This window comes from Diceros bicornis, chromosome 7 (assembly GCF_020826845.1).
Source record: "Diceros bicornis minor isolate mBicDic1 chromosome 7, mDicBic1.mat.cur, whole genome shotgun sequence".
NCBI lineage: Eukaryota > Metazoa > Chordata > Mammalia > Perissodactyla > Rhinocerotidae > Diceros > Diceros bicornis.
The window spans coordinates 52,913,243-52,933,793 of NC_080746.1; the positions used below are offsets into that span (position 1 = coordinate 52,913,243).

At 47.5% G+C, this 20,551-nt stretch overlaps 1 protein-coding gene and 1 long non-coding RNA gene across 2 annotated transcripts in view; one reads left to right on the forward strand and one right to left on the reverse strand.

The window, feature by feature from the left end:
- Window positions 1-8,507, forward strand: part of TENM4 (teneurin transmembrane protein 4) — a 397,674-nt gene extending 389,167 nt beyond the window's left edge. Inside the window, 2 exon segments of the mRNA XM_058545514.1 lie at window positions 140-282; window positions 2,957-8,507. Coding sequence (XP_058401497.1) covers window positions 140-282; window positions 2,957-3,715 — 902 coding nt within the window. The 3' untranslated portion in view covers window positions 3,716-8,507.
- Window positions 1-20,551, reverse strand: part of LOC131408596 (uncharacterized) — a 45,793-nt gene that overhangs the window by 3,008 nt on the left and 22,234 nt on the right. Inside the window, exon 6 of the long non-coding RNA XR_009220792.1 lies at window positions 12,676-14,893. This is a non-coding gene — a long non-coding RNA (uncharacterized LOC131408596). The remainder of the gene's footprint in view (window positions 1-12,675; window positions 14,894-20,551) is intronic.

A 20,551-nucleotide genomic window follows, 5' to 3' on the forward strand; every position in this document is an offset into this window, starting at 1 on the left:
GGCTTTAATAGCATGAAATAGCTTTCCGCTCCACATCCCCGCCCCCATCTGCAGCCTACCTCTAGGCTGCTTTATTGGGATATGTCACATCTGAGGTCTACTTACTCCATGGGGCTATTTCTGCTTCTCTCCCACCCAGATGTCAACAGCTGGCTCCTCACCTTTGGATTCCAGCTGCACAATGTGATTCCTGGCTATGCCAAGCCAGACACGGATGCCATGGAACCATCCTACGAGCTCGTCCACACACAGATGAAAACTCAGGAGTGGGACAACAGCAAGGTAATTCCCGCACATGGCTGCCCACCCCTCGGGCCATTTGGACATTACAGGAGTGGGTCCCGCCAACTTTTCGTGAAAGCTTGGGCCGATGATGAAAACCAATGTGCGTCCACAGTGCCTGCCAGAAACCTTTCAGCAAATACTTAGTAACCCTACCACTGGCAAGCCACTGTGGACCCAGCTGGAACAGCACACAGGCCCTCACGAGCTATATTAAGGAGTTTTGTATGTTACAGAGTTTGGAGTTCCACAAAAACAATCAGCCTTTGCCACTACACAGAACAAAAGTGCAAGGAGGGAAGGTGTGTTCTAAATTACAGATGTGACATTTTCTGAGCACTTCAATGTACCTGGCCTGCTATGAGGTATTCTGCATAGGTTAACTCACAAATATCCCCTGGCGTTATTGTTCTCCTTTTACAGATTAAATACCTGAGGCTTGCCACACAGCGGGGAAGGGGTAGAGATGGAATTCAAACCCAGATCTGTCTGTAGGTACTCCAACAAATGGTGCTTTCTCTTGTCTTCCTTTTATGACCCAGTTTCAAAGACTCATCGAATTATATAGCCATAAAGGTCCTTAACAACAGTCTCATCCCTCCCCTTCACTTCAGCCATCCATTTGCTCATTTCTTCCCACTTCCCCAAGCCCCCATTTATAATATCTGTACTAGCAGCAGGTTCTTCCAGACCCCATGCTGCACACAGTGAATGCAGCAAGGAATCGGGCAGAGACCAGGCCTCCAAGGGCATCCCAGTCCAGGGGGAAAACAGACTGAGGAGGGAAGCAGGGTTGCAGATGGCATGCTGCTGGTGGTCGGAAACTTAGACATCCGTGTCTCTGACTCCAACCTGATTTGGCCTTAGCTTAGCTGTCTCCTCCCCTAGACTCTGGAGAATGTGATTCTGCGCCTCGCTGCTCTAGCAGCTCCCTGTATTTCCCTCGTTCAAAGCATGCATCACACTGTATTTTCATTCTTGTTTTCTTTCCTGTATCCCCACTAGACGGTGAGCCCCAAGAGGGCAAGTCCTGGGTCTTATTTGGTACCCAGCATATCGCCTAGCGCATAGTAGGTGCATGGAAAACCTTTGTTGGATGAACAAATGGTTGAAAGAAGTAAACAATCCTGTGTGTCAGGCATTTTCCCCATTTTACAGATGAGGAGACCAGGGTTCAGAGAGAAACTTGCCCAAGGTCGCTGAGCTGGAAAGTGGCAGAAGGCGATGAGAACCCAAATCTGTCTGGCCATAAAGCCCGTCCTCCTTCTGCTGCTCTCTGCTGCCCTGGCCCTGTCCCTCTGCCCCTCTCCAGTCCTCACTATCGTTCCAGGCCTGCACAGATGCCCACAGCATTGGCTGTTCCCAGGGCTGATTCCAGCAGCTCAGCTCTTCCCCCACCACCCGGTTCCCTCCTCCACTCTGCAGAGCCCCAGTCTCTGACGGCCTGTTTGCCAACCTCGCCTGTCAATGAATTATTGATTTCTGCCTTTGGCAAGCATTGGAGATCTTTGTTGTTGAGCACTCCAGCTTTCGTGAAACTCCAGGAAATAATTGTTCACAGACAGGGTTCTATTAATTATAAAGAGGACTTAATTTCAGTGAGAAGCCGATGGGCCTGTTTCTAAAGCCATTTCCCTGAGTTGCTGATAAGGCGCTGGAGCCCACCTGAACGTGGCTTTGCTGAGCTCCCCGAGCCCTGAGAGGGACGGGTAGACAGTATGCCAAGGAGACACTGCCTAACCTGTCCCCCAAAGCAGCCAAGAGCAGGGGCATCTGAGGAGCCTCCAGGAAGCACTGTGGGGGCAGAGGCCCCCCTTGAAAATCATTTATAAACATGGCAGAGAGCCATAAGGCAGGGTGAGAGGGTTTATACAAATCACTACTTTTCATCTTGCTAAGCCTTCTAGCCAAGAATGCGTTTCTTGCCATTCCTCCATCTAACATCACCCCCTCAGCCTTCAAGTCCCAACTCAAGCATGAGCCTGTCCTTGAACCCACCTTCTCCACCTCACTCCTCCACCTTCAGGCTGAGATATTCTGACCTTGTTTGCTCCCCCTCCTCCAGCAGCCCTTGAAACTGAGCCTCTAGAATCAGACAGACCTGGGTTTGAATATAGGCTTGAATACTCACTAGTTGTATGACTGTGGGCCAGTTAAAACTTCTTTGAGGCTTAGCTTCCTTAGATGTAAAATCAGAATAATAACAGTACCTACTATATAAAGTTATTGTTATCAAATGAGATAATGAATGCTAATTATGTAGCTCAAAGACCAAGAAATGTTAGCTACAGCTATTACAATTACTTCTCTTAGACCACCAGTTATCACATTTGATCATCGTTATTTGTTGTCACATCTATCTTTCTTACTGAATGATGAGTTCTTCCAGGGCAAGGATGATGTCTGATTCATTATAGTATCTCCAGTGCCTAGAAAGGGACTTGGCACAGATTAGATGCTCCCTGAACCGTTTCTGAATGGAAGGATGGGTGAATGGGTGGGTGAAGGATGGCCAGATGTCCTAGTGGTCAGCAGTAGAGCTGGATGCTACAGGTTAATAAATATGTCTAGATTTGACTTAGTTATATAAGCCAATTCTCCAGTCTCTCGGGGTTTTTCCCCCTTTGTCTCACTTTCCCTCTGTTTCTCTTCTCTCCCCTGCCTCCCCCATCAGTCTATCCTCGGGGTACAGTGTGAAGTGCAGAAACAGCTCAAGGCCTTCGTCACCCTAGAACGTTTCGACCAGCTCTATGGCTCCACAATCACCAGCTGCCAGCAGGCCCTAGAGACAAAGAAGTTTGCATCCAGTGGCTCAGTCTTTGGCAAGGGGGTCAAGTTTGCCTTGAAGGATGGCCGAGTGACCACAGACATCATCAGTGTGGCCAACGAGGATGGGCGGAGGGTTGCTGCCATCTTGAACAATGCCCACTACCTAGAGAACCTGCACTTCACCATTGACGGGGTGGACACCCACTACTTTGTGAAACCAGGGCCTTCAGAAGGCGACCTGGCCATCCTGGGCCTCAGTGGGGGGCGGCGAACTCTGGAGAATGGGGTCAACGTCACCGTGTCCCAGATCAACACGATGCTCAATGGCAGGACTAGACGCTACACAGACATCCAGCTCCAGTACGGGGCCCTGTGCTTGAACACTCGCTACGGGACGACGTTGGACGAGGAGAAGGCACGGGTGCTGGAGCTGGCCCGGCAGAGAGCCGTGCGCCAGGCGTGGGCCCGCGAGCAGCAGCGACTGCGGGAAGGGGAGGAAGGCCTGCGGGCCTGGACAGAGGGGGAGAAGCAGCAGGCGCTGAACACAGGGCGAGTTCAAGGCTACGATGGCTTCTTCGTGATCTCCGTCGAGCAGTACCCAGAACTGTCAGACAGCGCCAACAACATCCACTTCATGAGACAGAGCGAGATGGGCCGAAGGTGACAGAGAGGACCACGGCCTGGACTTCTTGCCAAAGACAGCTACTCTTTTGTGGCCGCGCACCTGACTGTGTTGTACTTTAAAAAAAATCCTTTTTTTAACAAGTGCAGAAAACAAACAAACAAACAAAGATACTGGTTGCATTGTAACTCATGCAACATCCTTTTTTTTAAGAAAAGAAAAACACAGATTTGGCCTTCACACGTTTTTTGCAAAGAACAGAAGGTATTTTTTTTCTGTAGTGTGATCACAATGAAAACTTTATTGTCTTTTGTTCCCTTTTTCCTCAAGGAATTTTCCTTGTTGTTTGGGGTACACTTCTCCTCTCTGAGACGCATCTCCTGGGGTGTGTCCTTGTCTGTCCTTAGGTACCTAGTGTGATGTGAGACATGAGTGTCTGTGCTAACTTGTCTCATGTGCAACCCTTTCTTCCATGGGGGTCGGGCAGGAGTGAGGGGTGTGGAGAGTGATGGGCCAGTACCAAACTTTCGAGGGGGCCTGGAAGGAGGGTCTGCAGGACCTGAGGATTTTGGCTGAGCTCCCACAGATGAGTGGTGGCTTTTTACTGTGTTCCATGCCTCCAGAGGACCACAGATGACTTCGTCTTGCTCTGGGGAATTTCATGATGTCATTCAGCACCTTTTTCAAGCTGCCCCAAACTCCTGTCCAAGCTTTATATTTTGATGCTAAATGAAACCCCCTACCCCTTTTGCAAATCCTGTGTAATTGTCAGTGCCACCCCCATGCTGGGATGGAGAAGGTGTCTCCCAGGTCCTTTCCCCCAGTCTGGTAATAGAACATCCTGGGGCTAAGAGCCCAATCCTTCCCAAGAGGCCAAGGCACCCAGGATGTCTGTGGTTGGTTGGTCCTCCCATGATGTTCCTTATTCATCACCTCCTCTCTCCCAAAGTCAGATGTGAGAACCAGCACTGCATGGCAAGCCCTCACTGTGGAAACCATGTCCAGGGAGGGGAAGGCCACCCACGGCAAAAGGATGGCAGAGGTGGCAAGGGTACCAGCCTGCCTTCCCAGGTGAAGCCCTCTCCCCATGACTTTGGGTATCTTCCCTCCACTGCTCAGCTGCCACCACTGAGAAATAGGAGTGTGGAGAGAGGTGCTTGGTGGCCTTTGATTCTGGAAAGATGCTTAAAAAAAAGTCAGCCAAAGAGAGGAAGACATGAGCCAAGCATCCTTCTAACCAGCTCCTGAAGGCTCCTCTGCCTCCCACATACGGGCTAATTGCAGAGCTGGGACGCAGCAGGATAGGCTTTCAGGAAATTCCTTCTGTGAAGTTCTTCTAAAACAGCTTCCCCTCTGGAGGAGGCCAACCAGGGTTTTAAAGAAAAATTAAGAAGAAAGGAGGAAAGAGCTAATTTGGTGCAGCCTGAAAGTGTCATCCAACCCCATCAGGACTGGGGGCAGTTCCTGAGGCTGGTGCCCATGGATCTAGGAGGCCAGGCTACCACTGTCCCTGCGAAGACCTATGCCTGAGGTCATTGGGAAGAGGTGTAAGCCCTCTCAGGAGCAGGTACAACCCACACCTGGAGGGCATGCCCAGAGAGAGGCAGCAGCCACAGGCCGGTGGAAGCATTGAGGGGAAAGGAGAGGGGCAGCAAGAGCCTGGAGCTCCTTGCTCCTGGTTCATGTGCCTAATTACCATCGTCATTACCACTCACAGGAGGCTCTGAGGGACAAGGAGGGGAAGCCAAATGCTTCCTTTTGAGCTGGGCTTCTTAGAAAATGGGACTTTTATGGGTTACATTTACATTAAGTGTGGAAAATGAATTCTGAGTCTGAGCTATTCCCCGTGGAAACCTTGTTGGACTGATAAGCTCATGGCACCTTTATAGCCTTACAGAGTCTTCAGAATATTACACGAGTTAATGAAACCAAGAAGGTCTCTTACTGCATGAGAATTGGAGCAGCGTGTAGTCTGGGTTCTGCCTTGCAGAGGGAAGTATCCAGAGCTTCTCGGGAGAGGAGGTTTCGCCTTACGTCATCCCACTGGGATTAGAAGATGTGTTTCGCTAAGTGCTCTTCTTGTTTCCAAAAAAAGTCTCGCTGCTGCAACAGCGCTCCTTGGCCCATCTGTCCACTGGTCCCAGTGCCTCTGGGTCCAGAGCTCCAATGAGTCAGATGTAGTGCTCCTTGGGCCCACTGTGCACGGTGGGAGCTGGGGTGGGCTCCCATCCAGCAGGATCGTTCTTAGATGAGATGGAAAACAGTTTGGCCTGAAGAACACAAGTTTTTTATCCAAAATAGACTTACACCTCTCAGAGTGTACTCTTGATATAAGGGGTCTTTGGGCAAAGCTCTCCTGCCCATTGGCCTAGTTGATCAGTTCCATCCTGGCTGCCTGACATCAGTCAAGACCTGCTGGGGACATCTACTTGGAGGTCAGAGACAGCATGAGGGCCAAGGGAATCATCTCCCTGCACCTCTTGCACCCTCTGCCCCTCCACCACTCCCCCACCAAAGTAATAGTGTGGACTTTTAAAGATCAAAAACACCGAGAATTGTTGAGCGTTCCTTTTCTTTAAACGAATGATGTTATACTTTTTCTGGGCAACATACCACCAAGGAGGCCCAGCTTCTGTGCGGGGAAAAGTTGAAGCACCCCCAAGCTTTAGAGAAAGGATCTCAGGTGTGGGGTAGGCAGCACTCTGCACCTCAGTTTCACTTCAGTGCTGTTGCCATTGGAGACGGTGCTTCTGGCCTTGGCACTTTTGAGTTGGTTTCCATTCGGGCTGGCAGATGACTCAGTGCCTCCCCTCGCAGTCTGTCCTCCTGCTCAGACCAGCAGTCCCAATCTCACAGCAAAAGTGGGTGTTAAGGCATAAGCTAGAGTTGCCTGTGCCTGCTGAGTGGCCTCTAGGCATCAAATCCTTTCCTTGAGGGCACCTGCCCTTTGGGCACTAACCAACCAAAATATGTCCACTCCTTGGAGTGACCAGCACCCCCTCACTGGCCCAGGTCCATGATTCTGCAGGATGTCGGCTTCTGACCCTAGAAAAAGGTTTATTTGGGAAGAGTTCCTGCCTTCTTCCCTACCCTACACAGCTACCATCAGCCCCTCATCCTCAGCCCCTCTGCCATCACCTTAAATAGGACTTGAGTTGATTCCCCAGCTTTGTTTTTATAGGATGAGATTTTGTTTTCACCCACCCTTCAGATAGACAATGTTGGAGGGCAGAGCTATGATGACAGGAAGAGAGGAAGTAACTCCACAGCACATGACAACCTCTGTTGGCCCCTGATGCTTATCTCAGAACTGTTGGCGAGAACTAACCCACGGAACAAACCAGTGCCTGATTTCTACCCGGGGATGGAGGATTTGAAACAATCCCTAAGATATTGACCAGAGCATGAGAAAGGCCAGAGGGTATGCTTTTATATAATCAGGATGGGGTGGGGCTGGGAGCAGAAAGTGACGGTGAGACAAGGAAGGTGAGTGAGTAAAACTGGGCAGTGTTTTTATAGACACATAACAAGGAATCAGATTTATTTTAAAAAAAAAGTAAAAGACCTTTTCAACTGTGACTTTTAAGTACCGCCTTTATAGACGGTAGGGGTCTCCATCATGCAAAGAAAGATGAGGCTTTCGATGTGAAATCTTGGAATGCAGTTCCAGAGCTGCAGCCTTGCATTTGTGGTAGCCATGTGGTGAGGGTAGTGATGCTGACCTTGGTGCCCAGGAGGAGGGAGCTTGCCAGGCCTCAGCAGGGTCCCCAGCTTTGGGGTTTGATCTCCCAGTGCTCAAAGTCAAATCTATTCTCCATTGACTGCAACCACCAAACCCAGGCTGTGATTTCTAGTCCTGAACTGGGGCCGCCTCCTGAGGGGCCCCAGAAAGAACCCATTCTCTTCTTTCTCTTGGGATCCTTGTTAGGACTAAACACCTGCAATTTAAGGCTCATAATTCCCAGCTAGGTTTATACACTTGTCTATATTTTATTGGAGGAGAGGCAATTAAAAGAAAGAACTCTGTAGTTCAAGGCCCTTTCATTTAACCTTCAAAAAACAGCAAACTCATTTTAAAGACTCATTGCTCAGGTGATAGAAACTTTATCCTCTCCAACCTTTACATTCTCAAAAACCGGCCTTGTATACTTGACTGCCCCAGACAGCAGTGAGCTCTTAGGTTTCATCATGAATGTGGAAGATCAGAGTTGGGGGAGGCCTGGGTGGGGCCAATGTTGGGTTTCTTACCCTCTCTGGAATGCCAAAGGCATGATACTGGGCGACCTCTTGGTCCCCAAGAACACGTGCTTGATTCTGAGGGCAAACTGCCAATGGAGAGCCAACCTTCGTGCAGGCTCAGCTACCCCGGCAGAAGCTGAGTCACAGATGTCTGGTGGTGCCCGGCAGCCCTGGATTCACCCAACACCGGAATCCCACTTTTCTAAACCTGCCTGTTTTTGAAGACTTCTGAACCCGCAGCTTTGGCAAAAGGACTCTCCAAGCTGCCTCTGGACGACCAACACTGGAGACTCTGGCCTTACCATGTGGAACTAGTTTTCCTGAAGTCTGGAACTAATTTTGAGAAGTTTTTTTCTCAACACTTTTGTGTTTCTAACACTGTATTCTTGACTGTGTAAATACCGACAAGGCTGTAAATAAATGCAGATGTAGATACCTTCTAGAAAAAAAAAAAGGCATAAAAACAAAACCAGAAGTGATCCTGTGTAGCCTTCGTTGACAAATAAAAGAATATTTTGTGTTTAAATGTGTTTGGTGGCCTGTGATTGGAGAGTAGGGGCTGCCTGGGCCTGTCTCTGAGTTTGCACCTGTAGATGCTGCTGTTCTCAGGATGACCTGCAAGACTCAGGTCCTCGGCCCCAAAGTCCCTCTTAAGCCCTCCAGGTGACATCTGTCATGGAAAGGCATTTCCAGAGGCCACAAAGATCCTGGGGTTTAGCCTCACGAATGTCAAAGCACCTCTGACATCAGCTGTGCCCTGCTGCTCCCCAAGGCCACGTCCCAGCTGCTGTCCTCACTGGCCTCGGAGACAGACTCCAAGGAGAGGGACAGCCTGACACTGCCTGAAAAGAGAGCCACTGGGCCCAGAGTTGTCCCCTATGCCACTGCATACTAGGTGGGGTGTCACTGGTTGCACTTTTAAAAATAAATGAATGCATATTCATCATACAAATTATTATAATCACATAACAACTTGGAAAAAAAGGAAGGAAGAAGATTCCTTTAACATTTTTTTTTCTTCTGTGTGTTCTTAACGTATCTTTTTAAAAAAAAAAAATTCTAAGGTCGTGTAATCACAGCATGCAGGTAATTTTTCACCCTGCTTTTCTCACTTAACCTCATATTTAACCTCTCAGCTCTAGAAGTCAGGGATGACAGCTGGTCACTTAGGAAAGTACACTTGCTAAGCCCAGCTCCCCGGTGTGAATGGCAAACCTTAGGAAAATTCACATAACTGAGGACAGGAGTACGAGCAGAGGGCTCATGGCTCTCCCGTTAGCCTCAGGACTGCCCGCCACCAGGCCTGCAGGGAAGGAGCTTCAAGCTCCAGGCCTCTTCCTTCTACCCAGGCAATCATGGGCTCTCCAGGCACCACTGCCCAGACTGTCATCACTCCTCTGTGGTGCCACAGGGCACCTGCAGGGGTAGAAAAAAACTGCTTTTGGAGTCTGGCCAAATTGGGTGCAGAATTTGGCTCTAGCACTTACTGTGTGATCTCAGGCAAGTCATTTAAGCCCTCCTCGCAGCAGTCTTCCATCTGTAATGAGGGTGTGATGATGCATACGCCTCCTAGTTACTGCTCAAATCACCTTAAAGGAGAGGGTGTGTCATGTCGCACGTTGCTCAGAGCACAACAGGCCCTCACCCATGTAAGTTAGGTTTTCTGCCTCCACCTCCCTCCCCAGCCCACCAGCTTCCTTCCAAGGTCTGGTGCTCTTTCCCCTACACCAGTGGGTCTCAAACTTTGGCCTACCTCAGATTCACCTGGAGGGCTTATCAAAAACATTGATGGGCCCACCCTCGGAATTTCTGAATCTGGGAGTCTGGGATGGGGCGCCATAGTTTGCATTTCTAACATGTTCCCAGGTGATGCTGACGCCCCTTCACGCTGCGAGAACCACCGCCAACTGCTCTGTCCTTTACACTATGTACTGAATAAGCTACTCAGCATAGCACTTCAGATGCCCTTGGTCAATGAAACCTGCCATCTCCAGCCAGCAGAGCAGGTATATCAGGTGCTCCTCCCTCTTCCCCACTATAGTATAGTCAGCTGCATGGGAATGCCCCCCGCCATGTGCCCACGGACTTGCACACCTGTGGGCCTCTGCACACACTGTTTCTTCAAGCGCATCTGAAACGTACTCTGAAGCCCTCTCACTCGCTGCTCATTCCCCTCTCAAAAGGCACTCAACTGAGCATCTGCCACAGGCCAGGCACTTTTCAAGACTGGATTATTCTTGGGTGTGAGCTCCTCGAGCCCAACCAAGTCTGGGTCTGTCTAATCCTCTGCATGACCCCAGTGTCCAAAGCAAGTGCTCAGCTATGGGTCATTCTGAGTTCAGCATTCCCTTTGCCCTAGGGGTGCACTCTCTCTGGTGTATTCAAGAAAGAGAAAGGTTGTCTTCTGTCCCCTTCTGGATAGACACTTCCTCTCCTCCGAACTGGGCATTGTGCCTCTCTCTCCTGGCAAATCCGCTGCAGCTGCCACAGGCCCCGGGAGAGGAAGACAGGGGCAGAGGACAAGGGGTGGCAGGCGGGTCTGCTCCCCACTGCCCTCTGTAACCTGCCCTTAAGGTTGTACAGGTGATTCAAGCTTTCCTGATCCATTGAGGCCATGGCTAAAACTACAACATAGGAGGAAAAAGACTTTAAAAATGAGTGATAATACGCCCTTTCCCATATCCAGGGGAGAAGGGTCTAAGAGTTAAACCTCTTACACGGCTTTTCACTCGGTCACGTCCCACCCTGACCTTGCTCCCAGTCCTTGTGCTGGCATCTCTGTGGGTGCCTCTCCTTCCAACCCCCACACTGGAAATCTCTCTCCATGCCTTGGGACACTCCAGCCCTACCGGAGGGCCCACCCCTCCCCATCAGGCAATTCAGCATTTATTTCTCCAGTCTGAATTCATCAATCTGGAATAGCCCCCAGTGGCCTCCAGCCACCATCCGCAGGCCACTCCCCTTTCAAGGTCTCAGGGGCAGTAGGAGTTGCGAATACATTCATATTCCTTCAAGAATCCAAAGCATTTTTGTGGAGACACACACATCTTACAAGGGCAAACACCAATTCTTAGGAGCAGTAGAGTCTTAAGCCCATCAGGAAGAAGAGAAGCATTTTCCTACCCGCCCTGTCATCTGCAAGCCCACTCCTGCCCCTTGGGGAGTTGGTACGCGACACAGTACACAGAGCAGTTGGACCTTCGCTTTGTCATGCCCTCCCTCACCTTCAAAATATGCCCACTCTACACTCCCTGGATGAAGTTCTTAGGGTAAAAATCTCTTCCTCAGTCTGTGAAATGGAAACAGAGGAAATAGTCATTATTTCAGATGCAGAAATTTATTATATGACAGAGTGGACGGATGGGTAGATGGATGGGTGGATGGATGGATGGATGGAAAGAGAATGGATGATTAAATGAGTGAATGCCACAGCCAGGCCCTTGAGGAGGCCTAGAGGAGGAATTGCAATTAATCAGCAAACATTTAATGAGCATATCATGTATGTAAGATACTACCCCAAACAGCCTTAAAAGACCTAAAGATGTAAAACAGGACCTTTTGCTTATATACATCACCACCCAGTCAGAGAGTCTAGAAAGATTCAGGAAACAGACTGTGATACCAAGGAGCATGTGCTCTCTGTCACTACTCCAGAAGCCTCAGCATCCAAGCTTGCTAGAACTCAGAAGTCTGGTGAAGGAGAGCAGAAATCTTCCAGGTTTTGCCCTGAGATAGGTGGCCAGCAGCCCAGTCTTTGGAATCAAGAGGCACGATAAGCTTGAGCTCAGTCCAGGGGACAAGGAGTTGCCAGTTTTATAGCAGCCAGGCTATAACATGGCAACGCAGCCAGGGGCTCCAGGTGCTACTAGGGCTATTGAGAGCAGAACCCCATCAGTGTCCAAGGGTAGGTCCAGATCCTCAGGGGAGGTGTCTGGGTCCAGGCAGGGGGGCTGGGCAGGCAAGCAGGGGTCGGCTCCAGACCTGTCAGGTGGGCTGGGCAGGTGCCCTGGCATCCGCGCTTTACTGACATAGGTTTGGTTGTAGGAGGAACCAAGCTCTGGGGACTTAAGCTCATCCTCTGCCCATAGTCATGATTCTGTGACAGCAGGGCCAGCCCCAGCTCCCACCTGCTGCCGTGGATGAGGCTCCTAATGTGCTCCTTGCCTGATCAGCCTGTGATTTCAGCTGGACACTCAAAGACTCCAGCCAGCTTGAGGGGAGAAAGAAAGAGGGCCAAGTGCTAACAAAATGGTTCCAACAAAAACCTCTTTCCACGGTGCCAAAGAAGAGGGGCTCAGGGCGGGCTGGGTGGGGAGAGGGGGAATCTGAGAGAATTTCCTGAAGAGGTGGCAAGGGATTAGATGAGAATGGAAGACATTCCTGGTGGGAAGAAGGTGTGCTGTTCACATGGCCCTGGGGGCACTACTCCTGTGAACCTAGTCCAGGCAGGCATCAAGCCACAAATTCCCAGGGATCTGATCCAGCATGTCTCAACTCTTTTCACACAGCGAAACACAGCATGGTTGATGTTTACTGCAGAACCCACTCCCATGGGTTTATCTAGATTTGGTACAATAAAGGTGTAGTTTTTGTGCAAACCCCAACAAGCAAGAATGCCTCTTTTTCCCCACTCAAAAAGCATATCAGAATGCAAGCAAGGGAGAGTCATAGTAGTATTATAAAGATAATTGTGAATGCACTCTAATTTATAAAAGGAGTTATTTTGCAGAGCTGTACTTTAATTATTATTCATAATGACTTACCTCTGACACATTGCATCTCTGTTTGTAGTAACATGAAGACAGAAGCAATTGCTGCCTCCTTTTTTCTTCTGTCTTGAGTCAGGGAGTTCCCCATAAGTAGATTCTGAACAAGGATTTGTCTGAAAGTAAGTTCTTAGGAAATGGTCCTAGGAAAAACAGGCAGACAAATGAAGATGAGAGGCAAGAAAGGGAAGACGGTCATCAAGGGTGTGAGATCAAGCAAAGTCCCAGGAGAGTAACTTTGGCTCAGTCCACTGGGGGAGATGTGGAAATAGTCTAAGTCAAACCTGAGAGTTGGCCCCAGCGGTGGATGGGGCTGGAGTCTTTACACCTCTGCACCTGTCAATCATTGGTTAAGGGCTGCTCCTGGGGATGTCATTTCCCAGGCACTTCTGGCTCTCTGTGCACTCGGCAAAGGGAGCTCCAGCAGCCTGAGGACAGTGCACCTACAAAGAGTCGCAGGTTGGCTGTTGAGAATGAAAGCACACAGCTTTCATTCATTTCCATCCGAGGAGGTGGGTGGAGTCACAGCACCTGCTGTAGTCTCATTTCCTGCCTCTTAGAGGCACCTGGTAGATGGTGGTTGACTGTTGGCTAGGGAGGGATGCATCCAAGAGAGCAGGACACAATGGCATGCATTAAGCTGACAGAGGTCAGGACCCCACCTGTTTTGCTTACCACTGTATCCCTGGCACCTGGCACAGGAAGTATTCATATGCACTTGTTGGATAAATGATGAATGAATCTCCCCCATGGTGATTCTGTGATCTAAGAGCTTCTCCAGGGTCTCCCTGGTTCTCTCTTTCATTGCTTACCTGACTCAGTTGATGCTGCTGGAGACCATGGAGCACTCAGGAGGAGCTCCCTGGGGCCTCACACACTGACCCTCCTCACTGAGCAAGCACTGCCCAACCATTAGGCCCAATGTCTGCCACTGCTCTCTCCTGATCAGATGCTTCTGAGGACAAGCAGGGCGGCTCAGTGGGGAGAGCTCAGTGAGACACGGTAGGTGTGGACTCTAGACCCAGTGCTTTCTATCTTAAATCTCATTTGAACCTACAGAGTATTCATGGTAGGTATTATTACCTCACATTTTGCAGATAAGGCATATGAGGGCTGGAGATGTTCATGATTTGTGTTATTAAGTAATGGAATCAGAATTCAAATCCAGATTTGCCTAACTCCAAATTCTAAGCTATTTCTCTTATGTCTTAAAGCTGGAGGGTAAGGGAGTTGCTGATGTGAAGGGCTTCATACACTGAAAAGTCTGATGATGGCCAACCACCTTTCAAGTGCCCAGCAGGTCACCTGATGACCATTCAACAGACACAAAACCCACTTCGCTGACTTCATGGGTGTGGGGCCCGTGCAGTCACACAGGGCCCTGTGGTCAGAAGGGCCCTGCTCTTGGTTTAATGCTCTGCTGTCACCATCTTGAAATTCTTCATAGGTTTTGAACAAGGCATTCTGTATTTTCCTTTTGCACTGGGCTATGCAAGTTATATAGTGTGGACAAACTTACAGCATTCTAGGACATTCTCAGGGCCCTGAGGCAGAGGGTGGGCCCTGGAGCCCCAAAAAGCTGCTGTGGGTGAGAAAGCCCTTGAGGCTGAATAGAACAAGCCTGACCTCTTGCCACCCCCAACAACACCAAGCCAGGAAATCCTCACTCGATGGTAAACATCTAAGTCCACTAAAGTGGCAAAGACCTGGGAAAGGAGGTGTGGGGACAGTGGAGCACAAAGAAGCTATGAGAAGTTCCATCTGGATCAGGGCAGGTGACACTTGACTGAGTCTTAAGAGAAAGGAACAAAGAAGGGTTTGGCAGGTGGAGGGTATGGTTAGGGAAAGGCACCAAGGTGTCCTGCAGGCTTGGCACGTCTCCTGGGCAAGGCAGAGGAGGGGCCTCGGGAATCAGGACTGGACGGGTGGGCAGGGGCCACACAACCAGGTAGGCTTGACTTTTCCTCCTTCCCCCCAGCTTTCGCACTCCTGCATCGTGTACATTCTCCTGGGCCGGCCTCCATTTCCACCCCAAATCCTGGCAGATGGCTGGAATTTATTGAGATGAGAAGTTTGCTGTTCTCCAGATAGATGTTTATCTGCTCTTCCCCTCTATCGTGCAGGGCAGGTGATGAGCTTCCATGTTAATGATTTCGTCACATGATAGCGCCACCTAGTGGTCGCCTGTCACACTTGCCCATCTCTCCAGACAGACCTGAAAAAAACATGGTGAGATAATCCAGGACCATAATAACCCCCTGTCCTGGCCATGCACTTTGTGTGGCTTGACTTTGTGAGAGGACCCTCATGCATGAATCCTTTTGACCTGCACAACAGCCCCAAGGTTGAGCAATGACTCTTAGAAAATGCTCCCAAAGCACGACACACACACCAGAAAGGAGACAGAAGAGGAAAATCAGCTCTGGAGGTCGCTCCTCCTGCCTCAGTGCCTTCTGATCCTTGAGCCACTGGGAGGAGGGTCCCTCAGTCCTGAAAGTGCTGTCCTCAGCACCATGCAGACAACTGCAGAGGCCACTGCTGGGCCTGAGGTTGGAAGAAGATGGGCAAACGGCACTCATGACTCACAGGGCTTGAAGACTTACCTTAGGCCTCTTCAAACAATCAATAATGATAACATCAATAACAAGAAGGAGGAGGAGGAGGGGAGGCCCTGCAGGGGAAGCTGCTATTTCTTGAGAGCCATCCCCGGTGCCAGACAGCCACACTAGGCCCTTTAGTTATCTTCCTTGAATGCATCTTTGCAAATGCATTAAATCTGCCTCAGAGCAAGGCAAGGTTCCAATGGCAGTTAATATGCATGAGGTGCCTACTATGTGCCAGGCACTTTTCTAAGCACTTTAATGCATTTTCTCATTTAGTCCTCACCCTAATACAACAAGAGAGGTATACTATTGTTATCTCTGTTTTGCAGGAGGAGAAACTGAGGCACTTGTCCAAGGACACGCAGCTAGTTAGTGGAGGAACTGAGACTTGAACCTAAGCAGTCCAGTTCCAGCACATGCACTATTAATCACTCCCCAGTCTACCTCCTACGCTGAGAGACAAAAAGAAAATGCATATACCCTGTCCTGGAGTCTGCTGGGGAAGAAGGGTATGTGATTGACTATCCATAATGCATTTACTTATTTACTCATTCGACAAACTTTTCCTGAAGGACATCTTACGCTAGGTGTGGGTGGGTGCATAGGTGTAAAGTACCCTCAGTCTGATGGGGAAGAGAAGGTGAACCAGGTTGGACCTACACACAGGTGATTCAGGATGGGACAGGAGGCACTGGGACTCGGGACAAGTCCATGCAAAGCTAGCCAGGCAGTGCTCGAACCCTGGTCTAACCGGGTCTAAGGAAGACCTCTCCGCCAGCAGATGATGAATCCTCAGCAAACTGCTGCTAGAACCCTAATTCTATCTAAGAAGCTCCACTGATTCTCTCCCTTCAGCTTTATGCCTCCTTCCTAGGACAAGAAGGGGAACACTGGCTGATGGGTGATTAGGCAGGACCCAGCTTCTTACAGCAAAAACCAGACTAGCTCCCTCATGGGTCCAGGGTTCCAGATAGACTGGCCTGAGCTGCCATCTACTGGTCAACTGTACACACTGCGCTGGATATTCCCAGGGTCCAGCCTTCCTGCCCAGGTGCAGAGGGAAAGGGGCCTAAGGTAACTGAATCCTTTGATTGACGCCTTGAGAGGGAGGCTGTCATGTCCTGTGTTTTACAAATGAGGAGGAGGCTGAGACTCTGAGAGGTGACAAGAGGCAGTAACGGCTTTCATTTGCCATTTACCAGGCACTGTGCTAAGCATTTTACATTCCTCGAATCCTCTCATCCCATGACATTTATCCCCCTTTTACTTGGTAGTCTCTGAAGTCTCTTTTATTCCACAGTATTTCACTTCTTCTTAATGCCGTTTATTTGTTGGCAACACCAGCTCATTCGTACTACAGAAAGTCTCACAGCCTGGACTGGGTGATGGCTCTTCAGAGCATCATTTCACTCTCAGGCCTCCATATCTCCTAAAAGCTAGCACACAGCTCTAGAGGCTTCATTAAATTCAGGTTCAATTGTTTCAAGCAAGACCGATTCATATGTACTTTCTGTTACATCGCATCAGGAGGCACGTAGTGTTTGGTTGTCCTCCTTCTAGTGATGTTAAGATTTAGTGATATTAAAGCGATGCAAAAATGCTGGCTTTCCAGGTCTATTATTCCTTGATTACGTGGAGCTCTTATTTAAAGAAGAACTTTCAGGTTCCAGCTCCAGGTAAGATGGAGCAGCCACAGACCCTGAACAGGATGCACAGAACCGCTACATGAGGACCCTGAAAAGTAAACAGCAGCAGCCAGACTGGGGAGGAAAGCCAGAATTTGGAGTGCTGTGGAATCGGCTGTGAGTTTCGCTTTCTTTATTCCCCTCTGGTATCCTCCAGCCTTGACTCAAGGCAGCGAAAACTCAGAAGTGGGCATCAGCACAGACAGAACTCTGGAGAAACCCTCCATTTCAGGCTTGAGGAGTGAGAAAGGGGTCTCCTGAGAGCGGCAGCAGAGGCCCACAGACACCTGAAATTCAGGGAGGGGGACTATCCTCTCTAATGGCAGGAATGATGGTCTCAGGAGTGCGGGCGAACGCCCTGCTGCTATTCTTCTCTCTCTGTCCTCCCACCAGAGGGCCCCAGACGCAGATGCAGTGGTTGCAGGAAGTGCATGCAGAAAGGGGGTAGATAAAGCCCCAGATTTCTGGCTGGAAAACCAAAAAGGGAGCCTCAGGGAAACAGAAAGTACCAGAGAGACTGTGGAGAGGGAGCAACTCAGGACAGTGGACTCACAAGTTGTTTGTGAACTCCTGGACCCATTCCTAGCTGCACATCCATAGATCTGGCCCTAAGGAGTCCACCATAAACTTCGAGAACAGAACTGAGAAAGAGACTGTGGCCCAGGTCCCAGACTGACCATTGGATGGCTCACATGCAGAACAGATCCAAATAGCCTGACAAAGTCTTTGAAAAGCGAACATTGAAACCACAATCCACAGAAGGCTGGACAGAACTTATGGCCTGAACCCAAGCTAGTCAAATGCTTGCTTTTGAATTTCTTTAATTCTCCACAGAATTTAAATAAGATCCAGAGATTCATAACATAATATTCAAAATATCCAAGATACTTGGCATATGAAGAACCAGGAAAATCTCAACTTGGCCAATGCTGAAATGATACAGTTGTTGAAATTATCTAACAAAGACTTTGAAACAGCTGCTATCAAAGTGCTCCAAAAATAAGAATGAGCACTCTTGAAGCAAATGGAAAGATAGAAGGTCTCAGAAAATAAATAAAAGACATAAAGAAGAACCAAATGGAAATTTTACAACTAAAAAATACATTAACCAAAAGTTTAAAAATTCATTGGATGGGCTCAATATGGCAGAATGGAGATGACAGAAAAAGAATCAGTGAACTGGAAGGCAGACTGATTAAAAGTATCCAATTGGAACAACGTGGAGAAAAAAAAATTGGGGAAATAAATGAAAGGAGCCTCAGGGATTTGTGATACCACATGAAAGATCTAACATTTGTGTCATTGGAGTCAGAGAAAGAGAGGAGACAGTGTAATACAGGAAACATGCTTGAAGAAATAAGACTTGCAAGTTTCCAAATTTGAAGAAAAATGTAAGCTTACATATTCAAGAGGCTCTGCAAATCCCAAACCAATAAATGTCTGTCTGCCAAGCCTGTTGGCATTTGGGGAACTGCTCGTGAGTCTGTAGGGGCCACAGCTGATAAGGCATTAGCAACACTGAGGAAATTCTACATAGGAAAAGGTAGGAACACAAGCCAAATGTGCGAGAAGAGCTGAGAACTCTCGTTGTAAATCCAGGTTTCCAATATTATCGCTGATGATAAGCAACTGAATTTTGCAGTTGTCAGTCTAAGACGATCAGTTTCATAAGATAATTCTCTAATAATTAAGCAATTGTTTGGACATTTCTTAGACTATCTGGGTAATATTTTTGTTGTTCAGAACTTCAAACCATTCTATCAGAGAAGAATTTTACTAAGTGAGAGTTCATTATCTTGTTAAAAATAAATGAATAAACTAATAAAGAAGAGAGGGCCTAGAAAAAGCATCAATGATATTAGTATATTATAAACCAAGAATTATGATTAATCCAATTTGGCATACCTGAGGAATAGTTGGAAAAAATTAAATAATTATAGTAATTTTTAGAAGAGTAGAAGAAAAAGGAGAAGGACGAGGAGCAGGTGAGGGAAGAAGAGGAGGAGAGAGAAGAAGAATGATATTTTTGCAACTATTTAACTCTGAAATACAATTCATACAGGAAAAGCAGGACGCATTCTTGATTCTTTTTGCCCTTTGTATATCAATTTTCAAATCAATTAATTGGTACCCTAGTTGTTACATATATATATATGAGGTTTAAAAATAAAGTTTTTTCAAGTATCATCATGAACTAATGAATTTTTATGATGTGATGTGTTTCTTTCAGTCGACTGCATTTTGATGTGCAAATTGTCCTATCTTAGGCCAGGTGGCTCCTACGTCCTTTTGACACAATCCCAATGTTTTATATGGTTTCCTTCTTTCTAACAGAGTAAGATATCCCAAACTCACTTCGTACATTTCATACCCAGAATTGGAATCAATCATTTCTCAAAGGATCTCTGGTTCCTCTTATTGAGCAACTATATTTAGATACCACAGTCTGGCAGATAGGGGTGCTCATTGCTACAGGGTTTTCATGGCTTCTAGGTCTTTTCAGTGACCAGAGCAAGAAAAATTATATTTTTTTTAATGTGGAGGGAAATCATAAATTCTTACTGTATTTCTGATTGAAATAAAAAATTACATGGTTTTTTTATACTTCTTTGACTTTATACTTTGGTTTTCTTTCCTCAAGTTGAAAATCTTAATTTCAAAGGACATTAACATGACTACTTATTTGATTTATCCCATAATAAACCTATAATAATTTCAACATGACAATAACAAGACTACTGAATATAGTTTAAGATTTCTTTGCAGTATTTTTTGGTTTTGTTTTTGTTGTAGTATTTTACATCATTTGAAGGAATTTTTTCTCAGTGGGGTTATGCCAACACCCTGGTATAGTCAGGCTCATTTGTTTCCATTTGTTTTTTATTGTTAAAAACTGATATTATTCTTTCCGCATTTAACTTTATTTTTTTTAACTATGTAAAACATTTACATGGCTCCAAAGTCAAAACTATATAACGACCTGACTTTACAGAAATCTCAGGTCTGGGTCTATCTTCTCCACCCTCTTCTTCCCTTCCTCTCATACATAACAATTTATTTGATTTTAGCTTAACATTTCATTTTTTTTCTTTTGTTGATGTATTTATTTATTTAGCAAGAATTAACACACTCTGAGCCCTGTTCTGTACCTTGCTTTTTTTCCACTTAACAATATATCCTAGAAATCATTCTATGTCAGTGTATAGTGATCTTTTCATCACTTTTTGGAGCTTCAAAGTACTTCATTATGTGGGTGTACCATCATTTCTCCAACTAGTCCCCTATTGATGGACATTTTGGGTTATGTCCAATCATTTGTTATTATAAATTATACCACAGTGTTGTGCTCAGGTCATATTTTATTTTGGTTGGTCTATCTTTAGAATCATACTCCTAGAAGTGGGATTGCTGAGTCAAAAGGTAAATGAATAGATAATTTTGCTAATATGTCAAACCAAATTCCCTTCCAAAGTTGTTGTATCCTTTGGATTTCTACCAGAAAGGCATCAGAGTGCCAGAGTACCTGTTTCCCTCACAGCCTTCTCAACAGAATATGTTGTCAAAATTTTGGATGTTTGCCAATCT